Genomic DNA, 26027 nt, shown 5'->3' with positions numbered 1-26027 from the left:
AAATATCAGATGAACAGATGTAGCACCATTTGTACAAAGTAGGCCTGAAACACTTTAGTACATAAACTTACATTTTGCTTTCTCAATGTTGCCACATGCTGCGCTATAGCATGCTTTTTCTCAAACGGTCTTATTTTAAGTCATGGTCAAGGCGGAGCAACAGTTCTGTGAATCTTGTTTAACGGCACAGACTTTTGTATTGAGGTTTGGTTCCATTTTCGTATGTTCAAAGGGAACATGTGGTTGCAATATGAGGTTTGCGTTCATACATAGCTTTAACAAGGCATCAAACAAATCGAAGCAAATTGCATGTGTTTTGTGATATTATTCCTACATTTTACATAACAGGAATTTAAATTCTGCTGGTGAATGACCTTTATCTCTCGAAAAACAGTACTTTAGGCAAGTAAATGTCGCCATATTTCATTATCTTCCATCAGAAAACCGCTTCTCAATGATCGTTATTTGTACATATGTGGCCCAGGACCACAAAACCTGTCATAAGGGTCAATTTCTTAAAATTGAGATTCATACATCCGCTGAATAAATAAGCTATCCATTGATATATGGTTTGTTGATGGTATTTGGCAGAGATACAACTGTGAAAAATCTGGAATCTTGAGGGTGCAAATAAATCTAATGGCTATTATCACAAATATACCCGTGTGACTTATGACTGGTTTTGTGGTCCAGGGTCACATTTTTCTAAGCCATATTGGTTATGCTTATGCCCACACAGGATGTGCAACCTGCTGGATCGAGCATTTTTTCCCCCTCAAAATTAGTGCCATTAAAACTCCATTAAAAAATCAGCAGATTTTTAGTAGAGGTTGTTATGGGGTTTTTTTCTTCTCCAAAACGGCAAATAGCATATCAAGGGCTAGTGCATCGTGCACCAGAATGCGTTAATAAATACCACAAATAAATATTTTAACAGTACAGTGTGAACATGATGGTAAAGTTGTCCATTTGAGTTTTATATTCCTCAGTTGAGGGACACGACTGCGCATCACTTATGAGACAGATGGTGGAGGACATTTCTGGATCTTATATTTAAAAAGGGAGGTATATAGATATCCACTCTCTGACAGCCGTGACCCGCATGTAAACTCCTGGGAAGCCAGTTCGCCCACAGCCGTAACCCCAGCTGGTCACCCCGGCCAGGAACCAACGGCCCTGGGGTTCACGGCACACCAGAGGGCCCCCTGAGTCTCCCTGCAGAAGAAGAGAAGACCACTGCATTCATTGGTGTTTTTATGGAAGGGATGACATTTAAAGAAGTTGAGGATATGGTTGAATTACATTGGGCTGGGTTATGTAATCAGCTTAAGAGGCACGGTGGATGTTTTAAGGTAAAAAAAAAGACTTTTAGAGCATTAAGTATCATTGGGTAAGTGCAGCAGTGCTTCAGACGAAGTTATTCAGATTTCTCCTACTCCTGTGAAACTGCTGATTTATTTTTCAGACCGTAGCTTTCACAAACTCACCAAACATGTGTCCCTGTCTCCTTCCGTAGAGCCAGCACACATCATGTTGTCGATAAGTTCAGCACCATAGGCTTGCTTGCAGTCCCACTGATCAATAACACTAACCTGTGCTTTTTGCAGCAGATTGGTTATCATACCTATGTGGGACAAAAATACATTACATCTAATGGATCCTATTAATCAAAAGTAGTCCACAATTATGTCCATATCTTTTTGGAACAAGACTTAAAAATAGAGGAAGTCTAGAAGACCATGCACTTTTATGTCATTTTCACACTCGGTACGTTTGATCCCAGGGACGGATTGGCAATCTGTGCATTCTGGAAAAGTCCAGAACGGCCATCTAACTGAGGGCCATAACCTGGCCGTCGGCAAAAAAAAAAAAAAAAAAGTCTAATAATAACAGTATGAACAGCCATCAGCAGGGGGACTAATACGAACACTTATATACTGCTACGTGCAAAAAAAAAAAAAAAAAAAAACTGAGGAAGACGAGTCGGCCGACTAGCCAGTTTGTGATTGGTCCCTGGATTTCCGGAACCAAATCGCAGCAGAATGACTAGCAGAAACCGTAAGGAGAAAGCTGGATGGGAAAAAGTTAAAGAAAAGAGGGCCAAGTACAGAGTTGGAAATAGTACACCATAGTACAGTGTCTGTTGCTATGGACAAGTGATGGTCCTGTTTGGGAGAAAGTCCAGGGGTGTTTTTTAGCCCCAGTCCCTGTTTGATCCTAATTAATTTGGCTCTCCATACTCACGCTGGGAATGGTTAACATTCATAGACTGATTATTTCTGCAAAATTACATCAATCACTAAATGTATTATTGTTCAAATCCCAGACCACTTCCTAAACAGACTAAACACATAAGTCCGGCACAGTAAAAAAGACAGCTTTCGCATTACTTTAAAGCCCCTTTCACACAGAGTGTTGATCCCAGAAAATTCCCTTCTGTATCCCAGAGTGTCTTCTGTATGAACTGTTATCAAAAGTTATCAAGTTATTAAAAGTGCTGAATTCGGTACAGAAATGTAACAAATGTGACAATACCAGCATTTACCTCTAGCATTTTAAGAGCCGTTAAACCGATTCTTAAACATCTCTGATTGGCCTCTCTCATTCTTCTCAGATGAAGTCCATGCGGCTTAATTTTCTAAACAAGATCAACAGCACTTCAAACACACACACACACACTTTCAGAACATTCAGCTCTCTCCTCTATCCCCCTCCACCACCACTTCTCTATTTGCAGATGATTTTGCCCATTTCTTCACTGATAAAACAACACCCATCAGCAGTCCGTTCTCACTTCCACACACAGAGGATTTTAGATCAGCCACATCCAAAGCCCCAAATCTTCTTTCCAACTCTACCACCTGTCCTCTAGATCTTATCCCATCTCTTCTACACTCCTACCAGCAGTCACACACATCATCAACACATTTCTGTACTGGCATTTTCCCTACCATAGTCAAGCAGGCTCGGGTAACCCCACTGCTTAAAACACCCACATCAAACACGTCACTTGTAGAGAGATCTTCCTCAATCTATCTACAGCCACAGGGATTCCACTACACTGGTAGGAATCCTATCTTACAGGTAGATCTTTCAGGGTTGCCTGGAGTGGGCAGGTATCCAAAGCTCATCAACTGACCATGGGGGTTCCTCAGGGCTCAGTGCTTGGACCTCTCCTCCTCTCCATTTACACTACAGCACTGTGACCCATCATACAGGCACATGGCTCCTCATACCATTGCTATGCTGATGACACACAGCTCTATGTATCATTTCAACAGCATAAATCTCAAGCTGTCTGGCGGACATCTCGGCATGGATGAAAGAACATCACTCGCAGCTCAAACTGGAAAAGACTGATTTTCTTGTTTTCCCTGCCAATCCGACTCTATAGCACAATTTCACCATCCAGCGAGGTTCAACTTGGACTACCATTCAAGGTCAGTCAGAAATAAAAGTAGTAACCTTTGATGGCCAGCTATCCTTAAAAGACCACATTTCATGCAGGTATCCACTGCACAACATCAGGATGATCAGACCATTCAGACAGAGCATGCATTTCTAGACTTGAGTACCTCTCTTCTGGCTGGACTTCCATTGTGTGCAATCAAAGCACTTCAAATGATTTAGAACACAGTAGTCTTGTATTCACCGAGCCCAAAAGTGCCTACGTCACAACTCTCTTCATCTCTTTGCACCCACTCGCTGCCCGCATCAAGTTCAAGGTGTTGATCCTTGTTTACAGATCCACCACAGGCTCAGTACCTGCATACTTCCACTCGCTCCTACGAGTCTACATGCCCACTAGAAGACTTTGCTCAGCAAAGGAAGTGGTACCACCACAGAGAGGCACGAAATCACTTTCCAAAACATTTTTGTTCACTGTTCCTTGCTGGTGGAATGATCTCCCCACCTCAAACCGGAATGGTGAATCACTGACAACATTCAAAATACAGCTTGAAACTTCATCTCTTTCATGAGCACTTAACCTCATCTTAAATATAAAAAAAATGAAAATAAAAAAAATCCTCTATTCCCTCCCTATTCTAGTTTATGCTAATCTAAGCAATGTCCAAAACTTAGTATTTCGGGCACTTTTTGTGATTATTCGCCTCTTAATGATGGATTGCTTCCAGTATTCCTCAGCTGTAAGTCGTTTTGGATAAAAATGTCTGCTAAATGAATACATGTAAACGCCCATTTTGCCCACTCCCTCAACATATATGTACCAACTTGGTACTGAAGTCAGTGTTTTTGATACATTGCTATAACATTGCTAAGATCAGTCCCGGAACGTGCCCCTTATGTCATAAGGGGTGTATTGTCGCAATGATGTAGTTTTGACTGGGGGCTTTAGATCAATGCTCATGTTGCACATTAACAAAGAACTTTTGTGTTCATTAAGGAACAAAGAAATGACGACATCCTGATGTCACGTGTCTTTACAAGATCTTTAAGGGATGTGTGTTCAGATACCAGAAAATCACTGGCAGCATGAATGAACCAAAATCAAATGATCCCGGGAGACATTATTAGTGTATTTTTCGGATTATCTGTGTGAAAGAGGCTTAAGGTCAATCGAATCTGAGTCCACACCAAAACATCCAGTGTGAAAACAATATAAAAAAAAACTACTATTTGTTGTTTTAGTTTTTGTTTTGTCACCTTGACCAACCGCAAACTCACCGTCCTCCTTCTTAGCACCCCAACCAATGATGTAGCATTCCATAGTTTTGATGAAGCTATGCCAGGGAGAAGGCAAACACACAGTCTGGATGGTGTAGGACTTGGGGGCGGGGATGGAGAGTTCCACCAAGGCCACATCAAAGTCCATGGTGCTGCTATTGAAAGCAGGATGAGGGATGATCCTTTGCACTGGAATAACCAGAGCACCCACTCCAGACCAAATGACCGCCCCGAGACTTACTGTCCAACTGGCAGTGTTTAGCTCACTATTAACGAAAACACAAAATAATTACTAAATCCTTCTTGTTCAATACTTTGAAACTATAGCATGTTGGGAAGTTGCCAGTCAGTGGTACACTACCCTCTGAAGCAGTGAGCAGCAGTCAGGAGCCATTTGCAGTGGATGAGTGTCGCTCCACAGCGGTGAGTGCGTTGATACTGCAGACTGCCCACCCAAGGCCATTCACCTCTCCGGGCAGAGACGCCGCCAATAATCCTCTCCTGTCCCACAGCTGGACGATTCCCACAGTCTACAAGGTAAACAAGCAACCCTTATTCTTGTTCCTCGGGCTACTTTAATGGACCTAATGAATATGAGGCTGTGAGTGAGGCATGTACGGTCCGTTCAATAAGTCGTGCACCTTGCTGTCTATTAGTCAACGCAACATTGAAAATATGCTTTTCTTCCATTGGACAAAGAAAACGGGTTGTGAAAATCAGTGACAGTGCAAACCATTGAACGGACCATACGTTTACCATTCATGGCTGCCCTTGTTTCTTTAGTGTGAAGTTAAAAATGGCACCTATCAGTGGCATGCACAGGCCTCTGGAGGGCAGGGGCAAAATCGTGGTCCCCCTCGGTAGAAATTGCATTCCAAAGGGTGCCACGATATGACTGAAAAGGGCAATTTCATGCCCCGTACACGCCACTGGCAACTACCCTGACTAAGGTCTACACTAGCTAGTTAACCACAATTAATTAATGTGGGTGCAAACCAAATTGATTGTTGTAGAGCAGGGGTGTCCAATCCTAGAATCAACCCTGGATGTGCCTTCCTGCAGAGTTCAGTTCCAACCCTGCTCCAACACACAGCAGAGGTGTATTTGATTAGGTTTGGAGCTAAATTGTCTGGGAAGGTAGATCTCTAGGAACAGGATTGGACACCCCTGTTGTAGAGATTATTAGAGATTATTTACCACAGTTTTTCTCATCAGCCTCATTTGGGCAGTCAACGACTTTGTCACATTCTGGGTTCATCTTGCTGATGCACTTGTCTCCACCACAGTTATAATTCCCACTGCAGTTCCCAGGGGCAGGATTATTTTCGTTACTGGCCAGCTCAGAGGATGGGTTCATAGCTTTAACAAGGTGAGCCTCAGTGGTTGTGACTCTAGGGACAGTGGAGGCGACTTGAGTGGTTGTGATACTGGGGACAGTGGTGGTGACTTGGTTAGTTGGTTCAGTATTGGTGTAGCCCAGAATCCAGTTGCGGAGTTTGGTGACGCGGGAATAGACCCCAGGCTTGTTGATCTGTGCGCATCCCACTCCCCAGCTCACCACACCCGCTAGGAAAAAGCGCCCCGCTGCCACCTCGCATACCAGAGGGCCCCCAGAGTCTCCCTGAAGGCCAAAACCACATTAAAAACATTAAATTGTCAAAACACCTTTTAGGGCATCAGGCATTATTGCTTAAAACTTACCTGACAAGAGTCCACCTTCCCTTGAAGGAAACCAGCACACATCATATTTTGGGTGAGTGCACCTCTGTATACAGATGACTTGTTGCAGACTTTCGAGTCAATGATCTTCACGATTGCCTTCTGTAATGTAGAAGGTACGTCACCTGCACGGGCAAAAAGAGGTGTAATCTTAAAAGGTGTAGTCTCAAGTTGTCAGACTTTTGAGTTTTGGCAAAAATGCTGGTCTTCATTGAATCTTATTCAAGAAACACCAAGAGGACCTGAAGTGACCAACCACAGTTTGTTTTAAGTTTAGTTCAGTTTAGGAGTGAGGTTATCTGAGTTAAACTCAACAAACTCAAGCAAAAGAATATTTAGATGCTTTACACAACATCAAACATACTCACTGGTGTACTGATTAAGAGCTCCCCAACCAGAGACGATGCAGTTCTGCCCAGGACTGAAAATGTGACTGGATGATGGGATACAGACTGGCTGAACATAAGGGCTAAATGTCAAGGGTGTTTCCAACTCCAGTACGGTCACATCACTGTCAGTGGTCATGGGATCATAGACCGGAGAGACAACCAGGGACTTGATCTTTACTATGCTGGCTTCTCCCTCCTCCCCACTGATTAGACTGGCTCCCACAAGAGCCGTCCAATCATTTGGGTTGTTTTCTCTTTGGTATATAAGGAACACATATTTAGATATACATTGGCACCTAGTGAGTCTGATGATCAGATTTAACAGAAAGGCTTCCTCACATTTCAAAACAATGAGCAGCACTGACAAGCCAGCGATTGTTGACGATGGATGCTCCACAGGTATGACGGCCACGTAGTCTGAGACTGACCTGCCAGGGTAGCTCCCCGTGATGGGCGTTTTCACCACCCACAACACGGGTAGACATGACAGGACGTGTTCCACAGGCTATAAGAGGAACAATGGTTAATAATCAAAGAATATTAATTAAAGGCACAATATGTCATTTTCGTTGCTTATTCAAAATAAAGGCGTAGCTTGATGATGCCTTGATTTTGTGGAATCATGGGAGTTGTAGTCTTGAATCTTCACCTCTACATCTACAGATTTAAGTTACTGTACTATGAAGCAGGGTGGGGCTAAAAAACATGACATATAGCAAAATATATAGCATTGTTATGGGATATTTTAATCCAAATATCTTACATATTGTGCCTTTAAGCCTGTTTTTTTCGGAAGAAAATATGGCTACCCTACGGTTCTGTGTTATGGGGATAGCATGTTTATGTGTACTAGCAATGTGGTTTAGGTCGTTCTGGCTGGTTTATAGGTGGCTGCTGATATTCTTTTTGCCAGTATTGTTGTCTGTCAGGCAAAAGCCCTAAGGGGTATCTTTCATGTCTGTAGGAATATTATGCAAATAGGAGTTAGGTGTTAGGAGTTTACTTAAATCACAAACCCTCAGTAATTGTAGTGTTTGCATTAACAAGCACCACTAAAAATACATTGCTCTCCTAAAACATTTACACTTTTTTATACTACTAAATGCAATCAATTATCTTTTAATTTAGGCCAAAATGAGTATAAGCATAATAATGATAGCAAGTTAGAGACACTTACAGCAAAAGGCTTCATCTGAACCATCAACACAATCGGTTATGAAGTCACATTCTGGATTTGGCTTTGTGATGCATTCGCCATTGCTACAAGTAAACGTGTTCTCAGGACATTCACCTGCCGTGACAAAAGACAAAGACATCTGAGCATTCTGAATTTTCAATGAACCTTGCTATGATCAACAAAATAATCACATTCATCTTACTTATGTCATTGTTAATCTCATAGAATGACTTTCCACTTGCCCCTAGAATAAGAAAACAAAATAATGGTTAAAATGACTATTATTGACTTCATTTGTTTTATAAGGAACTGACGTACCAAGAAGGATGATGCCACTGATCTCTCCATATTCAGGGACATCGATAGGTTTCCCGTTCAACATGGCCTTAAATCCAGTGCGAAGAAGGTCTTGAATAAAGTTCTCTGTGTACCCCTGGACTTGAGAAACCCAGAAGACCAAACGAAGAGTGGTCATCACATTTGAGTTGATATTCCTGAAAGATATCACAGACTCTTAATCAAATACCAAACATTTATATAGATATCCCACCTTGTTTTATACCTACCCATATGCAACTATCTGGCAGTCAGTGAAATGATTTGCCACAGCAGAGGCGGTAAAGATATTCTTGATCTGTAAAATAATGAAGACAGCAGCGGACATCTGTTTGGTGAAACACATTTTACATCTGCAGCGTGAACAAGTATTTACGTGCAAGTTATTGGTCATACTTTTGCTTTCAGAATCGTGGTCAGAACTATAGAGAATCCTGATGTTTTATCTTGCAGGTCTGTATCATAACTGAGCCCTTGCAATTCCACCGTCTCCATGAAATAATGTTCCTCTTTTAATAAGTAGGCTAAACAAGAAAAACAAGATTGGTTTAAGCGTCCAACAATATCATAATATGTTGATTATGTCAACAAATTACTTAATGATATATGGAGATTAGTTTACCTGTCATAAAACCCACAGCTGCCCCAATGATGAGAAGAATCAGTATTGCAGCTATTGTCATACATTTGCAAACGGAGAGGTAAGCTGGCCGTGATTCACCCTCCGGCCACTTATTCAAGTCTTTCTTCTCCATTTCAGTCTATACAAAGACCTGCAACACAACCTGGACATTCAAACTGTAAAACACAAGAACACATGCAGGTAAGAAATACAGACAGATAACCAGGTAAAAATGGGATTGGGTTTTTAAGATATCAAAAGTGATAGTGTCTCCCTAACTCAAGTGTCCTGGGTACCGACAATGGAAATCATCTCATGGGGTGACAAAGTATTATCCCACCGGTTATAGAATGAGACAATACTAGGAGTGGTATTATAGAAATATGAAGCGACGCCTGATGTTTCAGAGAGTTTGGATATAGTTACTTTTCACTTCAGTGTTGTAAATGCAACAACAACTCTCTGATTACATATACGCACATAAAAAACAACAACAATATACTGGGTGTACCAATGATAAATGCCAATTAAAACCTATAGTGCAAAACTATTATTTACAGTCTTGTCGACAACAATGCAAATGTATCAAGTAGAATGGCAGTTTTGGGCATACAAGTTATGGCATACAACAAAAAACAATATTTTCCCATTAAAGCTTAGATATAATAAAATAAAATGTATATAATAAAATATTTTAAATAAAGAAAAATATAGCACAGTATATAATAAATACATGTTAACTGAAAAAAGTGTGAGGATACTGACAATTATGCCAATTAAAATATATATTTATAATTATTATGGTTTACGCAGGTACCAATGCAACAGTATCAAATATAAAATGGCTATAATGCTGTTAAATAATGCAAAAAATATTATTTTCGGTTATAACATAATCAAAAATAAATACTTTTCTGAAGAGCTAGAAACAAAGTAATAAAACGAGCCAAAGAGCATTAAAACTATGGGTGCAACAACTTCTGGCACAACTCTAGGACGAACTGAAAAGAAAATATGCTTACTTACCGTTTCAGACAGCATTTGGTCACTGAGGCATCTGGTCTTTACATTGACGTCCGAATAAACCGCAGGACACGTTTGGGGACTATAGAATGCAGCGCTGTTATCCTGTAGGCTTACATGTGGGCGTGGTTTTACCCAGGTGAGGGTGGGGTCTCGCCTTTGATAGGCAGGTACTACAAAATATACATTGTTTTAAAACAAAATCCTCTATTATTTCACACAATACCCTTTTAAGACATTTAAACGATTTAAATAAACAATAGACTGTTGTTCTAGGGAGGGGTAACAAAACTCAATCCAAAAGCTTACACCCAGCAACAAATGAGCTTTTAACTTACTGCTGTGCAGTAATGGTTTTCTATATTTTTCATCAAATAAACACTTTTTAAAATCATTTTACAAGTTGTTTCTCCTTTTTATATTACTTTTGTATTTTAAGCATGTTGATATATTTTCCCATTTGTGTATTTTAGCTGCCCCTTCTCGTTTTTTTTGTTGCATTTTTATATGCTATTATGCATTGAATAGATAGTTCCCTTTTTTACCTCATAGGTTTAATCTTCTGTGCAAAATGAAATGCAATTTGCCATACTAGACCACCTCTCCTGACCTGGAATAGTATTAAGAGTTGGCCCGTCTTCAGACAGCAGCTCCTCTTACAGACCCCTCTAAAGTTAACCATCAGTTAACAGACCCTGAACCACTATAACTGTTACCCAATAAAGCCCAGACTTGGGTGCCAGTGCGCACTGATAAAATCTGGAAAGTCCTCCTGTTCAAAAGAGCACAAGCAAGGCAAGAAACACTGAGCCTTTCATTCATAACTGCGAGAAAACCACCACCACAAATGGAAGGACCAACAAATCTCGATTAGCCTCACACGTATTGCGTTAAATATCAGAGTGAAAACTATACTGGAACTAGTGAGTATATTGATATACATAGTGTTTCCCACCTAAGGTAAATCCAGAAAGGTTACAAGCAGGTCTTTGTGGCTGCGCTAAGAAGCATGAATACTAACCTCAATCTGATAGCCATCAAAAAAAGGTCTCCTCTTGGTGGAAAAACCCTTGTTTCCAAGATTTTAGAAAAGTAAAACATGATCACCTGCGTCAAAAGTAGTGTATTAAAGTGTAATAATAGATAAATGTAGAAAGAAAAAAACTCCCAAACAGGGAAGGGTCTGTGAGTCTTTAATCTTAGGAATTAGTTTTGCAAATGTAAAACAGAGTAGGAGACACCACAAAAGCAAACAAGAATGTTTTCTCAAGGCGTCTTGAAACCAAAGGCCTTCGAAATATTATACAAATAATGTTCTGTGACAATGTCTGAGTGTTTGTGTGTGTGTACAAAAGCTTTCTGGATGGGTGTAAAACTGTAGAATCCACCATTTGAGGTACAGGCATAATCTAGTTTTTGCTTGAATTAGAAATGGTGAAATCCCAGATGTTTATTATTGTCCAAATGAACGTCAGTAGTAAAACAACACTGAAAGAACCAGGGCAACATTACGCACCTATTTTCATGAACAGAAAACATGCCTTATAGTTCAAAACCATAATCAACACACACAAAAACGTTTCATGAACCGAAACAAAACCAAAGAAAACACATTTATCCTGAGTCTAAATACAAAATGTTACATTTTTCATGATTTCAGACCTAACAAAAACCATCCGTTTTCTTCACCAGACATCTACACAATACAAGAGAAAAAACAAAAACACAGCTGAATATTATCCATCCTGCTGTTGAATGAAAGGGTTTGGAATGGCCTCCATCCCGTCCTGTGGACAGATAAGCACGACGGACGTCCCTCGACAAACAACCAGACCGAGCTGTCTGGTGTCTTCGGTCAGCTTGTACTGATCATCCGGATCTGTTCAGAATCATTAGGATGTGATTAGGAATCATATACAACGACTTAAAAATATAAAACGCTCCGTTAGAGATAGGGTTTTCAATCTTTTAGGCTACGTTCGTCAAAATTAAGACTTAAGAGACTAATTTAAAGGTTTTACATACCCAAAGTTGTAAATATAGCTGCAAAATGTAGTTAGTGAAGGACAGTTGTGTGTTAATAAAGGCCTTCTAAAGCAAATCGATGGGCTTTTGTAAGAAAAATATCTATATTCAACATGCTACAATGAAAAATATCTAGCTTCCAGCGGACCGTCTTCAACTTATGAAAAATAGCGTAACTGACGCAACATATGACATCGGGCGTAGCATAAGTTTTTTGAACTGTGAGTCGTTGTACTTTCTTCTAACAAAAACCTCTTCTTTATTTCTACACTTTCTTTACACCTAAGTTGAATACAGAAGGCGGTCTGCTGAAAGCTAGGTATTTCATTTTGTAACGTGTTAAATATGGATATTTTTCTTACACAAACCCATCCATTCACCTCAAAAAAGCCTTTATTAACCCCCGGAGCCGTGTGTAGTATGTTTATGATGGATGGATACACTTTTTTGAGCTTCAAACTCAATGGACCCCGTCAGTGCCGTTATAAAGCTTGGAAGCGTCAGGATATTTAGGGCTGGGGAAAAAAATCGATTTGATTTAAAAATCGAGTTGGTAGGTCAAATCGATTCATATTTTCCAAAAATCGATTTTTCTTCTTCCCCTCGGCAGTATAGCGAGGGGGAGAAAAAAAAAGCTCTTCGACCTCAGTCGTGTGGAGTTGCAACTAGTGCCCCATCGGAGAGGGTCTTTAGTGTGGGTGGTGGTATTGTCACCTGTAACCAAGCCATAGCTGTCAACCCTCTCGTTTTCCCGGTTTCTCACGTATTTTAGCTCTTTTACCGCTATCTTCCCGTTTTAGTATTTTCCCATGGAATATCCCTTATTTTTGCGCTCTGATTGTGTTAACAGAACACTAAACTATCTATGTCTCTGAAGTGGCTTGCACTTGTTGCTAGACCAACGCATCTGGTGATAGTGTATGTGAATATTAAACAGCAAAACGACTATTTAGGCTACGAATCCTGAGTGTCCTGCGTGTGTGTCTGTGAATGAATGGTGTGACCCGCAGTAGTTTACCTCAAACACATAGGCCTACATAGAATTGCGCGTGACAATCACGCGTTTCCATCTCATACGAGGACATACACACATGTCCGTCATCTCCAAAGCCGCTCTGAGAGTCACTTCACAAGCATTTTACCGTTTAATTTGAGAAAAACCACCGTCATGTCAAACACAAAGATACTCAAAAGTATTCACAGCAACCCGTCAAAATAAAAGTTAGGTTTTACTTGAGAAATATATCACTGTTGTACAAATACTAATACACTAAGGTTATAATCATTATTTTATTTACCTCAGGATTTTTTGTTGTTTATTAGCTCAATCCAAATACAGTATAAATAATTTGGATGTTCAACAATCTTTGCACACTGCACAGTGACTTTTCAGTTAGATAAAGGGTTTGCCTTTGCAATTTCAAGTTGATGTACTTTAATTAATTAATTAATTAATTAATATATATTTATTTAAAATATATGTACAGTTTGCAATTATTTTGTTTTAAATGGGGGGCGGGGAAAAAAATTGAATCGAATCAATTTTTATAATCGAATTATTAAAAACATTTTTTTTAGATTTTTGTTAGGGAAAAAAAATTAAAGAAATAATAAAAATAAAAATCGCCCAGCCCTATTATTAATATATCTCCTGATTGTTCTTAAGAAAGAATAAAGTCATGTACACCTACAAGTAAATCATGGGGTAATTTTCATTATAAAGATAACTAATCACTTAATATCTAGGCTGTACATTTCATTAATTTTAGTCAAACAATTATGGTATCATGGATACCAAAAAAAAAGTTAAATATAAATGTTTCCTATAGATATTTGGTTGCAACTGTGTGCCAGATTTGGGGTTATTACCATGGACTGTAGGAAAACGTTCACTCGTTTTTTCCCCTCACAGCATTTACTTTGCTGACTCTATCAACTTCAAACATGTGATTCCAGCAAATTATACATAATTTTGAAAATAACCAAATCATTTTTGAAAATGCACTTATTACCACTCATTTTCCCAGAATGAGTCACAAATGTTTAAAAACACTTTTTTTTTTTTTTAAATCGATCCTTGTTTTTGTTATTCATAAAGCATGGGCATAAATGCTCTAGCAGCAAATCACAAAATAATTAATCGGTTACTCTAATGTTCTCAGCTGTGTGATTTTTGAATGCGGGTCAGTCCGGGACCATTCTCTGTTCTGTTCACAGTGAAACTATATATTTTAATGTATAATGACCCAATTTATAGTATGAAAAATTGTGTGTAAAATATTAAGTTTCCATTAAACTACTAATTTATTTAAGTGATTTGATTGATATTTTTCTGATTGATAAACCCCCTGAGATAGAGGACTAAATGAATGAATGAATGAAAAGATTTTACCTCGCATGTATTCAATGGTGCCATCCAACACAAGATTCAACAGCGGGTCGAAGCCTTTTAAGACACCGCTAGCTGAAAATAGAAAACAACGAATGTTTTAAATTCAATGTAACTTTAACGTAGTTAAGCATAATATTTGAATTATTTAAACCCATAATTTATCTTATGAAGCAACTGTCTCACCTTCACGACCTCCTTGGAACTTAACTCTTATATGTTTGTCGATGTATTTCGACAAATCAAAAATGCTCTCCTTCTTTTTCTTATCTTTATCCTGAAAATCAAAACCACACATTATATATCAGGTCTGTGTAATATAAGACCAGTATCTTGTGTAGCATAGCTCCTCAATAATATACAACACGTCAAATTCACAATAACCAGCAGGCTCTAGTGAGTACAGTTTGAACTTTCAGAGTCCACAAGACATTTACGTGCTTACATGTTTGTTTATAAACCCCATGAGGACATACAAACGCTTATAATGCGAACGGTGTAGAAACGTTTGTGCTACTCACCGCCATGTTCAAAACTCCTGTACGCCCCGCCCACTCGGCGTTGACGTTTGACGCCTGCCTCTCAACCAATCACAACACGCGTCGGTGAAATAAGGCAGAAAAGAGTTTTTAATTTTATCAGCCTTAAACACCCTCAAATATATATCAAATACAGCTCCAATGGTTTATATTTGTCTTTTACGACTGGTAAAAATGTAAATATGCTGAAATACGATAATAAGCGTGGTTAGGTAGAGGCGCTTAGCACATCCGGTGAGAAACGGACAAACGCGGGAGTGAAGCGCGAAAAAACAAATGACTCGTTCAACAACCTAAAAACACGAAAAAAACAGCGATTTTTAATGATAATTATCGCTTTTTGTGTTATTATATGAACTCAAAATGACGGAACTACTTTTTAACAAGAGGTTACAGGTGCAGGTGAAGAATAGAGAGACCGATGAAAGGTAATACCTATACGTTATAATTTGAACATAAATAAGACCTAAATCAGTTTTAAGGTTTATTTTTCTTTAATTGTCATGTATGTTATAGTATTTATTTTTTTGGAGACTATTAAAATGATTTTAAATTACAGACGTTCAGTCATTCGCATCAGTATTGAACTCCAGACATCATCAAATCCTGTCCATAGGAAGGTGAGAAATTATTATTTATACATTATTATTTATGACTGTAAAGCATTTTGTTGGTCTTCTGACTTTATTTTTGTTTTATCACCAGGATTTGATTGTAAGGCTGACGGATGATACTGATCTTTACTTTTTATACAATCTTGTCATATCAGAGGAGGATTTTCAGAGGTATAGTATCATAATATTTGATCTGATCATAAAATTTCATATTTATTGTCAGCACAGTAATATCTGACTGTGAAATAATAATTTGTTCGCTTTCCTTCACAGCCTAAAAGTACAACAAGGGCTTTTAATAGACTTCACATCATTCCCACAGAAATTCATAGACTTGCTTGAGCAGTGCATCTCTGAACAGGACAGAGAAAGCCCACGGTGAGAGATGATCTAAATAAGATCTCTTCTATATCTTTTTGTTATTACATATTGATCGTGAGAACTGTTTCTGTTCAGGTTCCTGCTGCAGCTCACGTCAGCTTCATCAGCGTTCGACCACAGTCCTTCAAACCTTAATATTGTAGAGACAAACGCTTTTAAACACCTCACACATCTCTCTCTGAAACTGCTCCCGGGATCTGATACGGATATCAAGAAGTATCTGGCCACCTGTCTTTCTACTGTAAAGGTGTGTCTCATCAACATGGACTTTAACTATGTTTTTATCCTGTTTGTTTTATTGACTGCATCTTTAATATATCTGTTTTCAGGAGGAAAAGCAGCAGTTGGAACAGAAGTTGAGAAAGACTGAGGAAGATCTGACAAGACAGCTAAATTATGCACAGCAGGTATGTCGTATTCAAGATGGTTTCTCAAAAGTGGATTTATTTATGTATTAATTATATATAACCACCAAACTGTTATATAAAACCTCACATGCTTGATAACTTTCAGTATCAACTAATAACAAATTCATTAATTTAATATTTAAAATTGAATTGTACAACCTGGATGTACTATACTGGAAAAACTTTACAATAAGGTTTTATTTGTTAACATGAACTAATAATGAACTGCACTTCTATGGCATTTATTGATCTTTGTTAATTTATTGATCCAACATTAACAAAGATGAACAAATACAGTAACAAATGTATTGCTCATGGATAGTTCATGTTAGTTAATATATTAACTAATGTTAACAAATGAGACCTTATTGTGTTACCAGTATATTGCCAAAAAATTAAACCATATTGTCGCCAAGCTTGAATTGCTATATTTAGTCAAAAAAACCTGTCAAAAACTGTCCTGCTTGCTTGTTATAGTTTGTCACACAAAAAACGGAAAAAAATATTATCGCCCGCCGATATTTTACCTGCATATGTACAGTATATTCACATAAAACAATACATATAACAATTGTCATTTTTTAATATATTATCACCCAGCTCTCTATAAAGTTGGATATATAAGTATATGTCTTTATCTGTATACATACATTTGATTTTTGTAAGGTGATATACTATATAGCTCTATACACCGTTCAGGCATAAGTCTATGACAGGTGACGTGAATAACGCTGATTATCTCTTCATCACGTCACTTGTTAGTCGGTGGGATATATTAGGCAGCAAGTGAAAATTTTGTGGGGTGTTCCCGGTCTGCAGTGGCCAGTATCTATCAAAAGTGGTCCAAGGAAGGAACAGCGGTGAACCAGCGACAGGTTCATTGGCGGCCAAGGCTCATTGATGCACGTGTGGAGCAAAGGCTGGCCCGTGTGGTCCGATCAAACAGACGAGCTAATGTAGCTCATATTTCTGACCCCTGTCCACTGCCGAAAGTGCCAACAGTGGGCACGTGAGCATCAGAACTGGACCTCGGAACAATGGAAGATGGTGGCCTGGTCTGAATCACGCTTTCTTTCACATCACGTGGATGGCCGGGTGCAGGTGCATCACTTACCTGGAGAACACATGGCTCCAGGATGCACTTGGGAAGAAGGCAAGCCGGCGGAGGCAGTGTGATGCTTTGGGCAATGTTCTGCTGGGAAACCTTGGGTCCTGTCATCCATGTGGGTTACTTTGACACGTACCACCTGCCTAAGCATTGTTGCCGACCATGTACACCCTTTCATGGAAACGGTATTCCCTGGTGGCTGTGGTCTCTCTAAGCATGCGGTGTGCCCTGCCACAAAGCAAAAATGGTTCAGGAATGATTTGAGGAGCACAACAACGAGTCTGAGGTGTTGACTTGGCCTCCAAATTCCCCAGATCTCAATCCAATCGAGCATCTGTGGGATGTGCTGAACAAACCAGTCCAATCCATGGAGGCCCAACTCCCAGCTTACAGGACTTAAAGGATCTGCTGCACAGCACCACAGCACACTTTCAGGGGTCTAGTGGAGTCCATGTCTCGACAGGTCAGGGCTGTTTTGGCAGTAAAAGGGGACAAACAAAATATTAAGTCATAATGTTGTGCCTGATCTGTGTAATAGTAATTATGATCATAATAATATTATGTATTAACCATTTTGGTTGGATAATATTTATATAGATTAATTTAATTATTTATTACGAACCAGTAATTATGAACTTTTTTTTCTCTTCTCCAGACCCTGTCTGAGAAAAGTCGAGAATTGGACAAACTCCGGTCTGAATGGACGTCCCAAACGACGTCTCTGTCCAGCAGACACATGCAGGATCTCACAGCGGAGCGTGAACAGGCTCTGGAGGTGATCTGACATCCATAGGCTCACATGGGCATTTCACTGCTGAAGGCACTCGAGATTCGCTTGATATAGCTTTTATATTTATTTATAATTTTATCTCTTCAAAAAGACACTGATGTTTTGTTTAATTGTACTATTAGACACAAACGCGCCTTCAGCAGCAGAACGAACAGCTGCGACAGGAACTTGAGTCGTCTCATCACAGAAGCACCCAGCAGCTCCAAACCAAAGTCTCTGAGCTGGAAACAGCAAACAGGGAGCTCACCGACAAGAAATACAAGAGCGACTCCACCATTCGAGACCTTAAAGCCAAACTGGCCAGCCTGGAAGAGGTGGGATATTTATTTAGAAGCATGTGTCCTGGAAATCACAAGAAAATCTGATGGTATAACTTTGTGGTGTTTGTCCAGGAGTGTCAGCGGTCGAAGCAGCAGGTTCTGTCGTTGAGGAGAGAGAACAGCAGCCTTGACACCGAATGCCACGAGAGAGAGCGTCTCGTCAACCAGCTGCAGACGCGAGTGGCCGTCTTAGAGCAGGAGATCAAAGATAAAGACATGCTCGTGCTGCGGACCAAAGAGGTGCTGGAAGCCACCCAGCAGCAGAAGGTCAGCACATTTCTGCACATATTTTTCTGTTTAAAAAATAATAATAATACACCAATTGTCTTTTTTTTTTATTACAGGATGAATTATATTTATTCATTTAATATTTATTTGAATTGTTTGTTTGCTAGAACTCTGTTGAAGGAACTGCAGAAAGTAAGCAACTTCAGATTGGCAAGCTGGAGACCACAGTAAAATCCCTGTCGGAGGAGCTCATCAAGGTTTGCGTCCGATTTTAACCGTTAATTATTTATACCAGGGTTTCTGCGGGTCCTAAAAAAGTCTTAATTCACCCTCACACAAATTACATTAAAAAGCTCTTAAATCAGAGCTGAGAGTCTTCTTCATCAAGTCATGGCATGAAATGTTGCATGCATTGCAAAAAATATATAAATCTTCCTCAGTATTTTTGTCCAATACAAATAACTAAACAATTTCAAATCAAGATACAGTTACTGAAGATACAATGTTAAATAAAATCTGTACAAATTACTTTAAGTCAGTTGGTTTTAAAACAAGAACAAATATCTGTCAATTAATTATCAAAGCAGAATTTTTTATGAGCTCATTGGCAGATTTGTTCTCAATTCTTTTTGATAAATTTCACAGAAAACAAGACTTCATGTTTAATGTCATTTTTGTATCTCCGGTAAACGCATCGTGATTTAAGAGTCTTTAGACATCTGCACGGAAAACAAGACAAAAATACTGAGGAAGAACATCTTATTTTGCAGTGCGATCAGAAGACACAAGGAACAATATTTTTTGTAAAATGAATGAAAAAGTAATGAATATCTTTTGGAAGTTCAAACTCTGAAGTGTTGGTAATACAACTGCTTGTGCTTCTCATTTAGAGAACATGTTGACGTTCCCTTCCATTTTCTGTATTTGGTCTTAAATGTACCTTCATCAGATCTGCAGAAAGCCTGTATAGAGACTGATTAATGGTGTCCTCACGATTGCAGGCGAACGGCATCATCAAGAAGCTCCAGGGGGATCTGAAGGCTCTGGTGGGGAAGATCAAGGTGAAGAACACAGTGACCGTGTCTCAAGAAAAGATCCTGCAGGAAACTACGGAGAAACTGCAGCGGGAGCAGCGAGAACTGCAGGACGCCCAACAACGGCTCCGACAGAAAGAGGAAGAGGTACCGCATCAACCCCAAATGTGCTCGCAGCGCATGATGCCAGAACATCCAACAATTTACCAACACTTTTTGTTGTTTCTAGGCAACAAAATTAAAGGAGCAATTGGAAGCTACAATTCAGAAACTGGACGAGAGCAGGGAAGTGTTAAAAACCAATGAGAACGGTGAGTTTAATTTATATGTTTATTTATTTTTAAAAATGTATGTATTTTAAATTGATCTATTTTAATAGATCTTAATAGAATATATAAAAATTAGGGCCGGGACTTTAACGCGTTAATTAATTACGCAAAAAAATAAAATAATTAACCACACTTATTTTTGCACCGCGGAACGTTTTTCAATGAATGAGTTTCGACGGACCGATTATACTAGAACACCAACTAGCGCTCCGGAGTCACGACAATAACAAACCATGGGTGCGTCTCAATCAGCTCCCTAGTTCACTAGTCAGGGCACTGATCAGGGGAGTCAGCCCATTGACTTATGTCCTGATCAGTGCCCTGACTAGTGAACTAGGGAGCTGATTGAGCCGCAGGGCATGAGCGAACATGAACGAAGAAGCTGATGAGACCATGGATGAGACCGCTTTGCTCGGCCCCGTTGATGGGAAATTTTGTTTAAAAAAACGAAAGAATGGAAGCGTCGACAAGAGCACGGTTGTGTGCAAGCTATACAACAAGGAATTTGCGTATCACCGCAGCACATCGAGCCTCAAATATCACAAGTATGCTTTTGCTAAACTTAATGGCAAACATTGCGCTGGTCTGCTGGACTGAAATAAATAAACAATATTTTGTTGATTAAGCTTATGTATTCAGTCATTATTCAATGGTATACTAAAAATACATGTGAAAAATTACTTCTCATTGTTCTCAGGTCAAATATTTATATGCAATTAAAATGCGATTAATTTCGATTAATTAATTACAAAGCCTCTAATTAATTAGATTCATTTTTTTAATCGAGTCCCGGCCCTAATAAAAATATATCTTATTTTAATGGAATATAATTTGTTAGATATTATATTATTTTAAATGTATTTTTCTGCTTTCATATAGTAATAACTTGGCTGAACAAGCAGCTGAATGAGAACCAGCTCTCCCGGAAGCAGGAAACTTTGGGAATGTTTGAGACGCCTGCCGCAGGGCTGAGAACAGGAAGTGTCTCTCACAATATGGTAATCGCACATCTCTGAAAATGTAGCATAAATTCCACCAAACAGGTTTTTGTCTGCTTGATGTAGCTGGAAATCATAGGTCCTGTTTACACCTGGCGTTTTGTTTATCTTTCGATCTAATGGACGAAATAAGCTCACGCAATTTACATATGAGCGTGACTGGAGACGACAGAAAAACATAACGAGAGCAGCAGCTTTGCTTTCTGCTCTGACAGCCAAAAGACCATGCCGAGCGCTCTGAGTGTTAGAAATCAGGAATGGTAAGAGAACATTGTGCTTGGTACGTTTTTCGTCTCGAAACCAAACTCGGGTCTTCAGCTGGCAAAGTAGAAATCTCGTCTGGCTAACGCGCTTCCCATAATGTTTACGCATTAGGACCGTAGACAGAGAGTAGGCAGTCTTTTATGGCTATTGGAACACCATACACTATCTCTGGAAGGGGTTGAAAGTGGACTCTTTACAGCAATGGTTCTCAAACCTGTCCCGTGGACCCCTCACGACTGCACATTTATACAGTATTGTTCAAAATAATAGCAGTACAATGTGACTAACCAGAATAATCAAGGTTTTTCGTATATTTTTTTATTGCTACGTGGCAAACAAGTTACCAGTAGGTTCAGTAGATTCTCAGAAAACAAATGAGACCCAGCATTCATGATATGCACGCTCTTAAGGCTGTGCAATTGGGCAATTAGTTGAATTAGTTGAAAGGGGTGTGTTCAAAAAAATAGCAGTGTGGCATTCAATCACTGAGGTCATCAATTTTGTGAAGAAACAGGTGTGAATCAGGTGGCCCCTATTTAAGGATGAAGCCAACACTTGTTGAACATGCATTTGAAAGCTGAGGAAAATGGGTCGTTCAAGACATTGTTCAGAAGAACAGCGTACTTTGATGAAAAAGTTGATTAGAGAGGGGAAAACCTATAAAGAGGTGCAAAAAATGATAGGCTGTTCAGCTAAAATGATCTCCAATGCCTTAAAATGGAGAGCAAAACCAGAGACGTGGAAGAAAACGGAAGACAACCATCAAAATGGATAGAAGAATAACCAGAATGGCAAAGGCTCAGCCAATGATCACCTCCAGGATGATCAAAGACAGTCTGGAGTTATCTGTAAGTACTGTGACAGTTAGAAGACGTCTGTGTGAAGCTAATCTATTTTCAAGAATCTTCCGCAAAGTCCCTCTGTTAAAAAAAAGGCATGTGCAGAAGAGGTGACAATTTGCCAAAGAACACATCAACTGGCCTAAAGAGAAATGGAGGAACATTTTGTGGACTGATGAGAGTAAAATTGTTCTTTTTGGGTCCAAGGGCCACAGGCAGTTTGTGAGACGACCCCCAAACTCTGAATTCAAGCCACAGTACACAGTGAAGACAGTGAAGCATGGAGGTGCAAGCATCATGATATGGGCATGTTTCTCCTACTATGGTGTTGGGCCTATTTATCGTATACCAGGGATCATGGATCAGTTTGCATATGTTAAAATACTTGAAGAGGTCATGTTGCCCTATGCTGAAGAGGACATGCCCTTGAAACGGTTGTTTCAACAAGACAATGACCCAAAACACACTAGTAAACGGGCAAAGTCTTGGTTCCAAACCAACAAAATTAATGTTATGGAGTGGCCAGCCCAATCTCCAGACCTTAATCCAATTGAGAACTTGTGGGGTGATATCAAAAATGCTGTTTCTGAAGCAAAACCAAGAAATGTGAATGAATTGTGGAATGTTGTTAAAGAATCATGGAGTGGAATAACAGCTGAGAGGTGCCACAAGTTGGTTGACTCCATGCCACACAGATGTCAAGCAGTTTTAAAAAACTGTGGTCATACAACTAAATATTAGTTTAGTGATTCACAGGATTGCTAAATCCCAGAAAAAAAAAGTTTGTACAAAATAGTTTTGAGTTTGTACAGTCAAAGGTAGACACTGCTATTTTTTTGAACACACCCCTTTCAACTAATTGCCCAATTGCACAGCCTTAAGAGCGTGCATATCATGAATGCTGGGTCTTGTTTGTTTTCTGACAATCTACTGAACCTACTGGTAACTTGTTTGCCACGTAGCAATAAAAAATATACTAAAAACCTTGATTATTCTGGTTAGTCACATTGTACTGCTATTATTTTGAACAATACTGTATGTCTCCCTCATCAAAAAGACCCAATTCAAGACTTGCAGTCTCTACTTGTGTGTTAGGTAAGGGCGACATGCAAAATGTGCACTGGTTGAGGGTCCCCAGGACAGGTTTGAGAACCACTGCTTTACGCCAACGTTTACACCTGTATTTAGCGTTGTCCACTTTGGATCCGATCGACCAAAATACCAGGTGTGAACAGGACCATACAGTAACCATCAGTTTGATTGTTTGCATGCCAGATTGGACTTTGAAATGATTTCGCCGTTCTTCTCTTCTCTAGCTTGATAGCAAAGGTTTCCCCTCGTCTTTGGGACAGGGTTTCCCCATCACCTCTACGATAAACTCCAAATATCCTCTAACTTTTTCCTGTGTGAGCTCAGGACCTCGCTCTGTCCTGACACTGCACAATCAGACGTCTGGACCAAAGGCAGGCCTCGTCTCCTCTTCTCTCTCATACTATCTTTTCCTTCTTCATCTCGTGTTTTTTTTCTGTAGTTTGCTTGTCTCTATTATAGTCTCTGTTCACACTGCTCACAATTCTGATTTGTTTTTTAAAACTTTATAGGACTTAATGTCCAATTGTTTTTATTGCAAATGCTCCAATCAGAATAGTTTGTTGTAGTCAAAATAGTGTTTTATTTGCATGGGTTGCTATGACTGGCATTTTGGCGTCTCTGGAACTGAACAAGGTGTACGGTGTTGAATACATGAAGATGCCCAAGTGACAAAAAATCTTGTTTTTGATGCAATCATTGAGCAAATATTTCAGAGAGCGTTTCAACAACAATCCCCCCCAAAAAAAATTTCACCAATGAGCAATTCTATTTTATTATAAAACAAAATGTTTTATAAAAATGTTTAATAGATTGTATATTTATTATTTTATAAAATTAAAGATTTTTATAACAATTATTTAAAAAAAAAAGTTTTTTTAAATAAAATATATAATTGATAAAAAATAAATTTATAAATATTATATATAAACTATCAATAAATATTACAAAATATAAGTAAATTATGAAATATGTTACAAAAGTTTTATTTTCACAAAAAATATAATATTTTGTGGAAATAAATGTTAGTAGCAATTAGTTAACAGTAAGTTAATAACAATTGTTAAATAAAACAAGTATTTTTATAATAAAGTATGTAATTGGTAAAATAAATGTTATATCATTATCAATAAATATTACAAAATATAATAATTATGAAATGTTATAAAATGTTTTATCTTCAAAAAGGTGTGCATGTATATATATATATATATATATATATATATATATATATATTTGTGTACAATTGTATATACAATTGTTAAAATCATAAAACAAGTATTTTATAATAATATATAATTGGTAAAAATAAATGTTATAACATCAAAATATATTTTGTAATATTTAAAGTAAATTAGGTAGTATGTTACTAAGTTTTATTTTCACAAAAAATATTGTGATAATATTGTGATAAATATTGTGATAATAAATATAATCATGGTTAAATCATAAAACAGGTATTTTTATAATAAAACATAATTGGTCAAAATGTGTCATCAAATTTTCAATAAATATTACAAAAAATAATAATTATTTATGAATTATATTATAAAATACTGACTGACTAAAAATCAGATTGTAGCTATCAGTATGAACAAAGCCTTGTTTTCAGTGACAGTCACTGCCTATAAATGTCTGAGAAAACCATGTCAAAATCTTTTTGCAAATAAATAATGTTCTTAACTAAATTTTAGGTGCAGTTTAACCCCATGAGTGCCAAACCTTCATCAGCAGAAGTGAGTCCCTCTACACTCGCCCAGCCTTCTAATAAAGAGAAGTGAGTTCCTCTTTACGTCCTTTTATTTCCTGATCTGTCGTAAAGCCTTGGGTCTGAGCTGTATCTCTGATCTGAACAGCGGAGAACCTGTAGGTCTGGACTCCAAGTACTTTGAGAGGCGAGACGACAGTATTCCTCTCCGCGGTCTCCTACCCAGCATGCATCTAAATAGAGGCGAGCCACAAAAACAGTTTTTTCCTGGTTATTCCTTATTGCTATACTTTTAAAGGAGATTTAATGATTGTTTTATTTAATATAAATCTCTTTTACCTGCAGAAGTTCCTAAGCCTTTGAGCTCGGCTGGAGTGAAAGCGCCATCGGCCGCAGCTTCTGCGTATTTCCCAGGATGATGAACCTACATGTGTTTATATGGACCTCTATTCAGCACTACGTTTTGTGTATGAACGCCACTACGAAGATGCTAAGGCAATGCAAAGTGTGCATGCAGATGATAGTCTCGTTTGTTTCAAATGTTTTCAATAATTTATTAAACAGATTTATTTTTAAATTCATTTTTACATGTTTACAAAGAGATCCCAAATTGTCAAATTATGGTGCTATTTTTGGTCCTTTAAGTTTATGGTGCCTAAAAATCTCTTTTCAGTGTCTTAAACTTGATTGTGCCATACATGAACTGTCTCTGATTGAATGAACCTGTAGCCAGTCGTTTTGTATTCTCATAGTGCTATTCATTTGATTGGCTTTTTTTTACTGAAGGTATAAAGATTAAAGTGCTTGATTGCCTGACATAGTTGATGATAAACTGTGGCTGGTTTGCTGTGTAAAGCTGTATATATATCACTGTGTGTACATTTATATTGTATTTATGGTTTAATATAGTAAACTTTGTAATCTGTTTATCATGGATTGCAGTTTGGCTACTTGTTCTGAAGTAGCGACTCTTTTAGGACAAGTTAATAAAATCTAATATGAAGTTTAAAAAA

At 38.5% G+C, this 26027-nt stretch overlaps 3 protein-coding genes across 4 annotated transcripts; 1 reads left to right on the top strand and 2 right to left on the bottom strand.

Annotated features, from left to right (window-relative positions):
* Positions 1-104: 104 nt before the first annotated feature.
* Positions 105-10991, bottom strand: tmprss9 (transmembrane serine protease 9). Its single transcript, XM_067415653.1, has 15 exons — positions 9956-10991; positions 8930-9105; positions 8704-8831; positions 8538-8605; positions 8290-8465; positions 8174-8215; positions 7972-8085; positions 7134-7299; positions 6774-7048; positions 6388-6530; positions 5884-6307; positions 5048-5216; positions 4687-4952; positions 1488-1624; positions 105-1215 (listed from the first exon to the last, which is right to left on the bottom strand). The coding sequence occupies exons 2-15, from the start codon at positions 9060-9062 to the stop codon at positions 1054-1056; spliced, it is 2403 nt and encodes an 800-aa protein (XP_067271754.1). The 5' UTR covers positions 9063-9105; positions 9956-10991; the 3' UTR covers positions 105-1053.
* Positions 10992-11387: 396 nt separating this feature from the next.
* Positions 11388-14933, bottom strand: lsm7 (LSM7 homolog, U6 small nuclear RNA and mRNA degradation associated). 2 transcript variants are annotated; one of them, XM_067415656.1, is made up of 4 exons: positions 14888-14933; positions 14553-14643; positions 14370-14441; positions 11388-11831 (listed from the first exon to the last, which is right to left on the bottom strand). In XM_067415656.1, exons 1-4 carry the CDS (start codon positions 14891-14893, stop codon positions 11689-11691), a joined length of 312 nt encoding a protein of 103 aa, XP_067271757.1. In that variant the 5' UTR covers positions 14894-14933; the 3' UTR covers positions 11388-11688. The 2 variants fall into 2 exon arrangements, with proteins under 2 accessions (XP_067271757.1, XP_067271756.1); XM_067415655.1 differs by having other exon boundaries at positions 14812-14888.
* A 39-nt stretch (positions 14934-14972) lies between these two features.
* sass6 (SAS-6 centriolar assembly protein) lies at positions 14973-26005 on the top strand. Its single transcript, XM_067415654.1, has 17 exons — positions 14973-15333; positions 15465-15525; positions 15611-15690; positions 15793-15897; positions 15976-16147; positions 16230-16307; positions 18071-18190; positions 18328-18519; positions 18598-18792; positions 18921-19010; positions 19755-19934; positions 20017-20098; positions 20996-21114; positions 23534-23680; positions 25001-25083; positions 25163-25257; positions 25360-26005. The coding sequence occupies exons 1-17, from the start codon at positions 15269-15271 to the stop codon at positions 25431-25433; spliced, it is 1938 nt and encodes a 645-aa protein (XP_067271755.1). The 5' UTR covers positions 14973-15268; the 3' UTR covers positions 25434-26005.
* Positions 26006-26027: the final 22 nt, after the last annotated feature.

The sequence above is a fragment of the Pseudorasbora parva genome, chromosome 14 (assembly GCF_024679245.1).
Source record: "Pseudorasbora parva isolate DD20220531a chromosome 14, ASM2467924v1, whole genome shotgun sequence".
Classification (NCBI taxonomy): Eukaryota; Metazoa; Chordata; class Actinopteri; order Cypriniformes; family Gobionidae; genus Pseudorasbora; species Pseudorasbora parva.
This window is presented reverse-complemented; position numbering and strand designations above follow the sequence as displayed.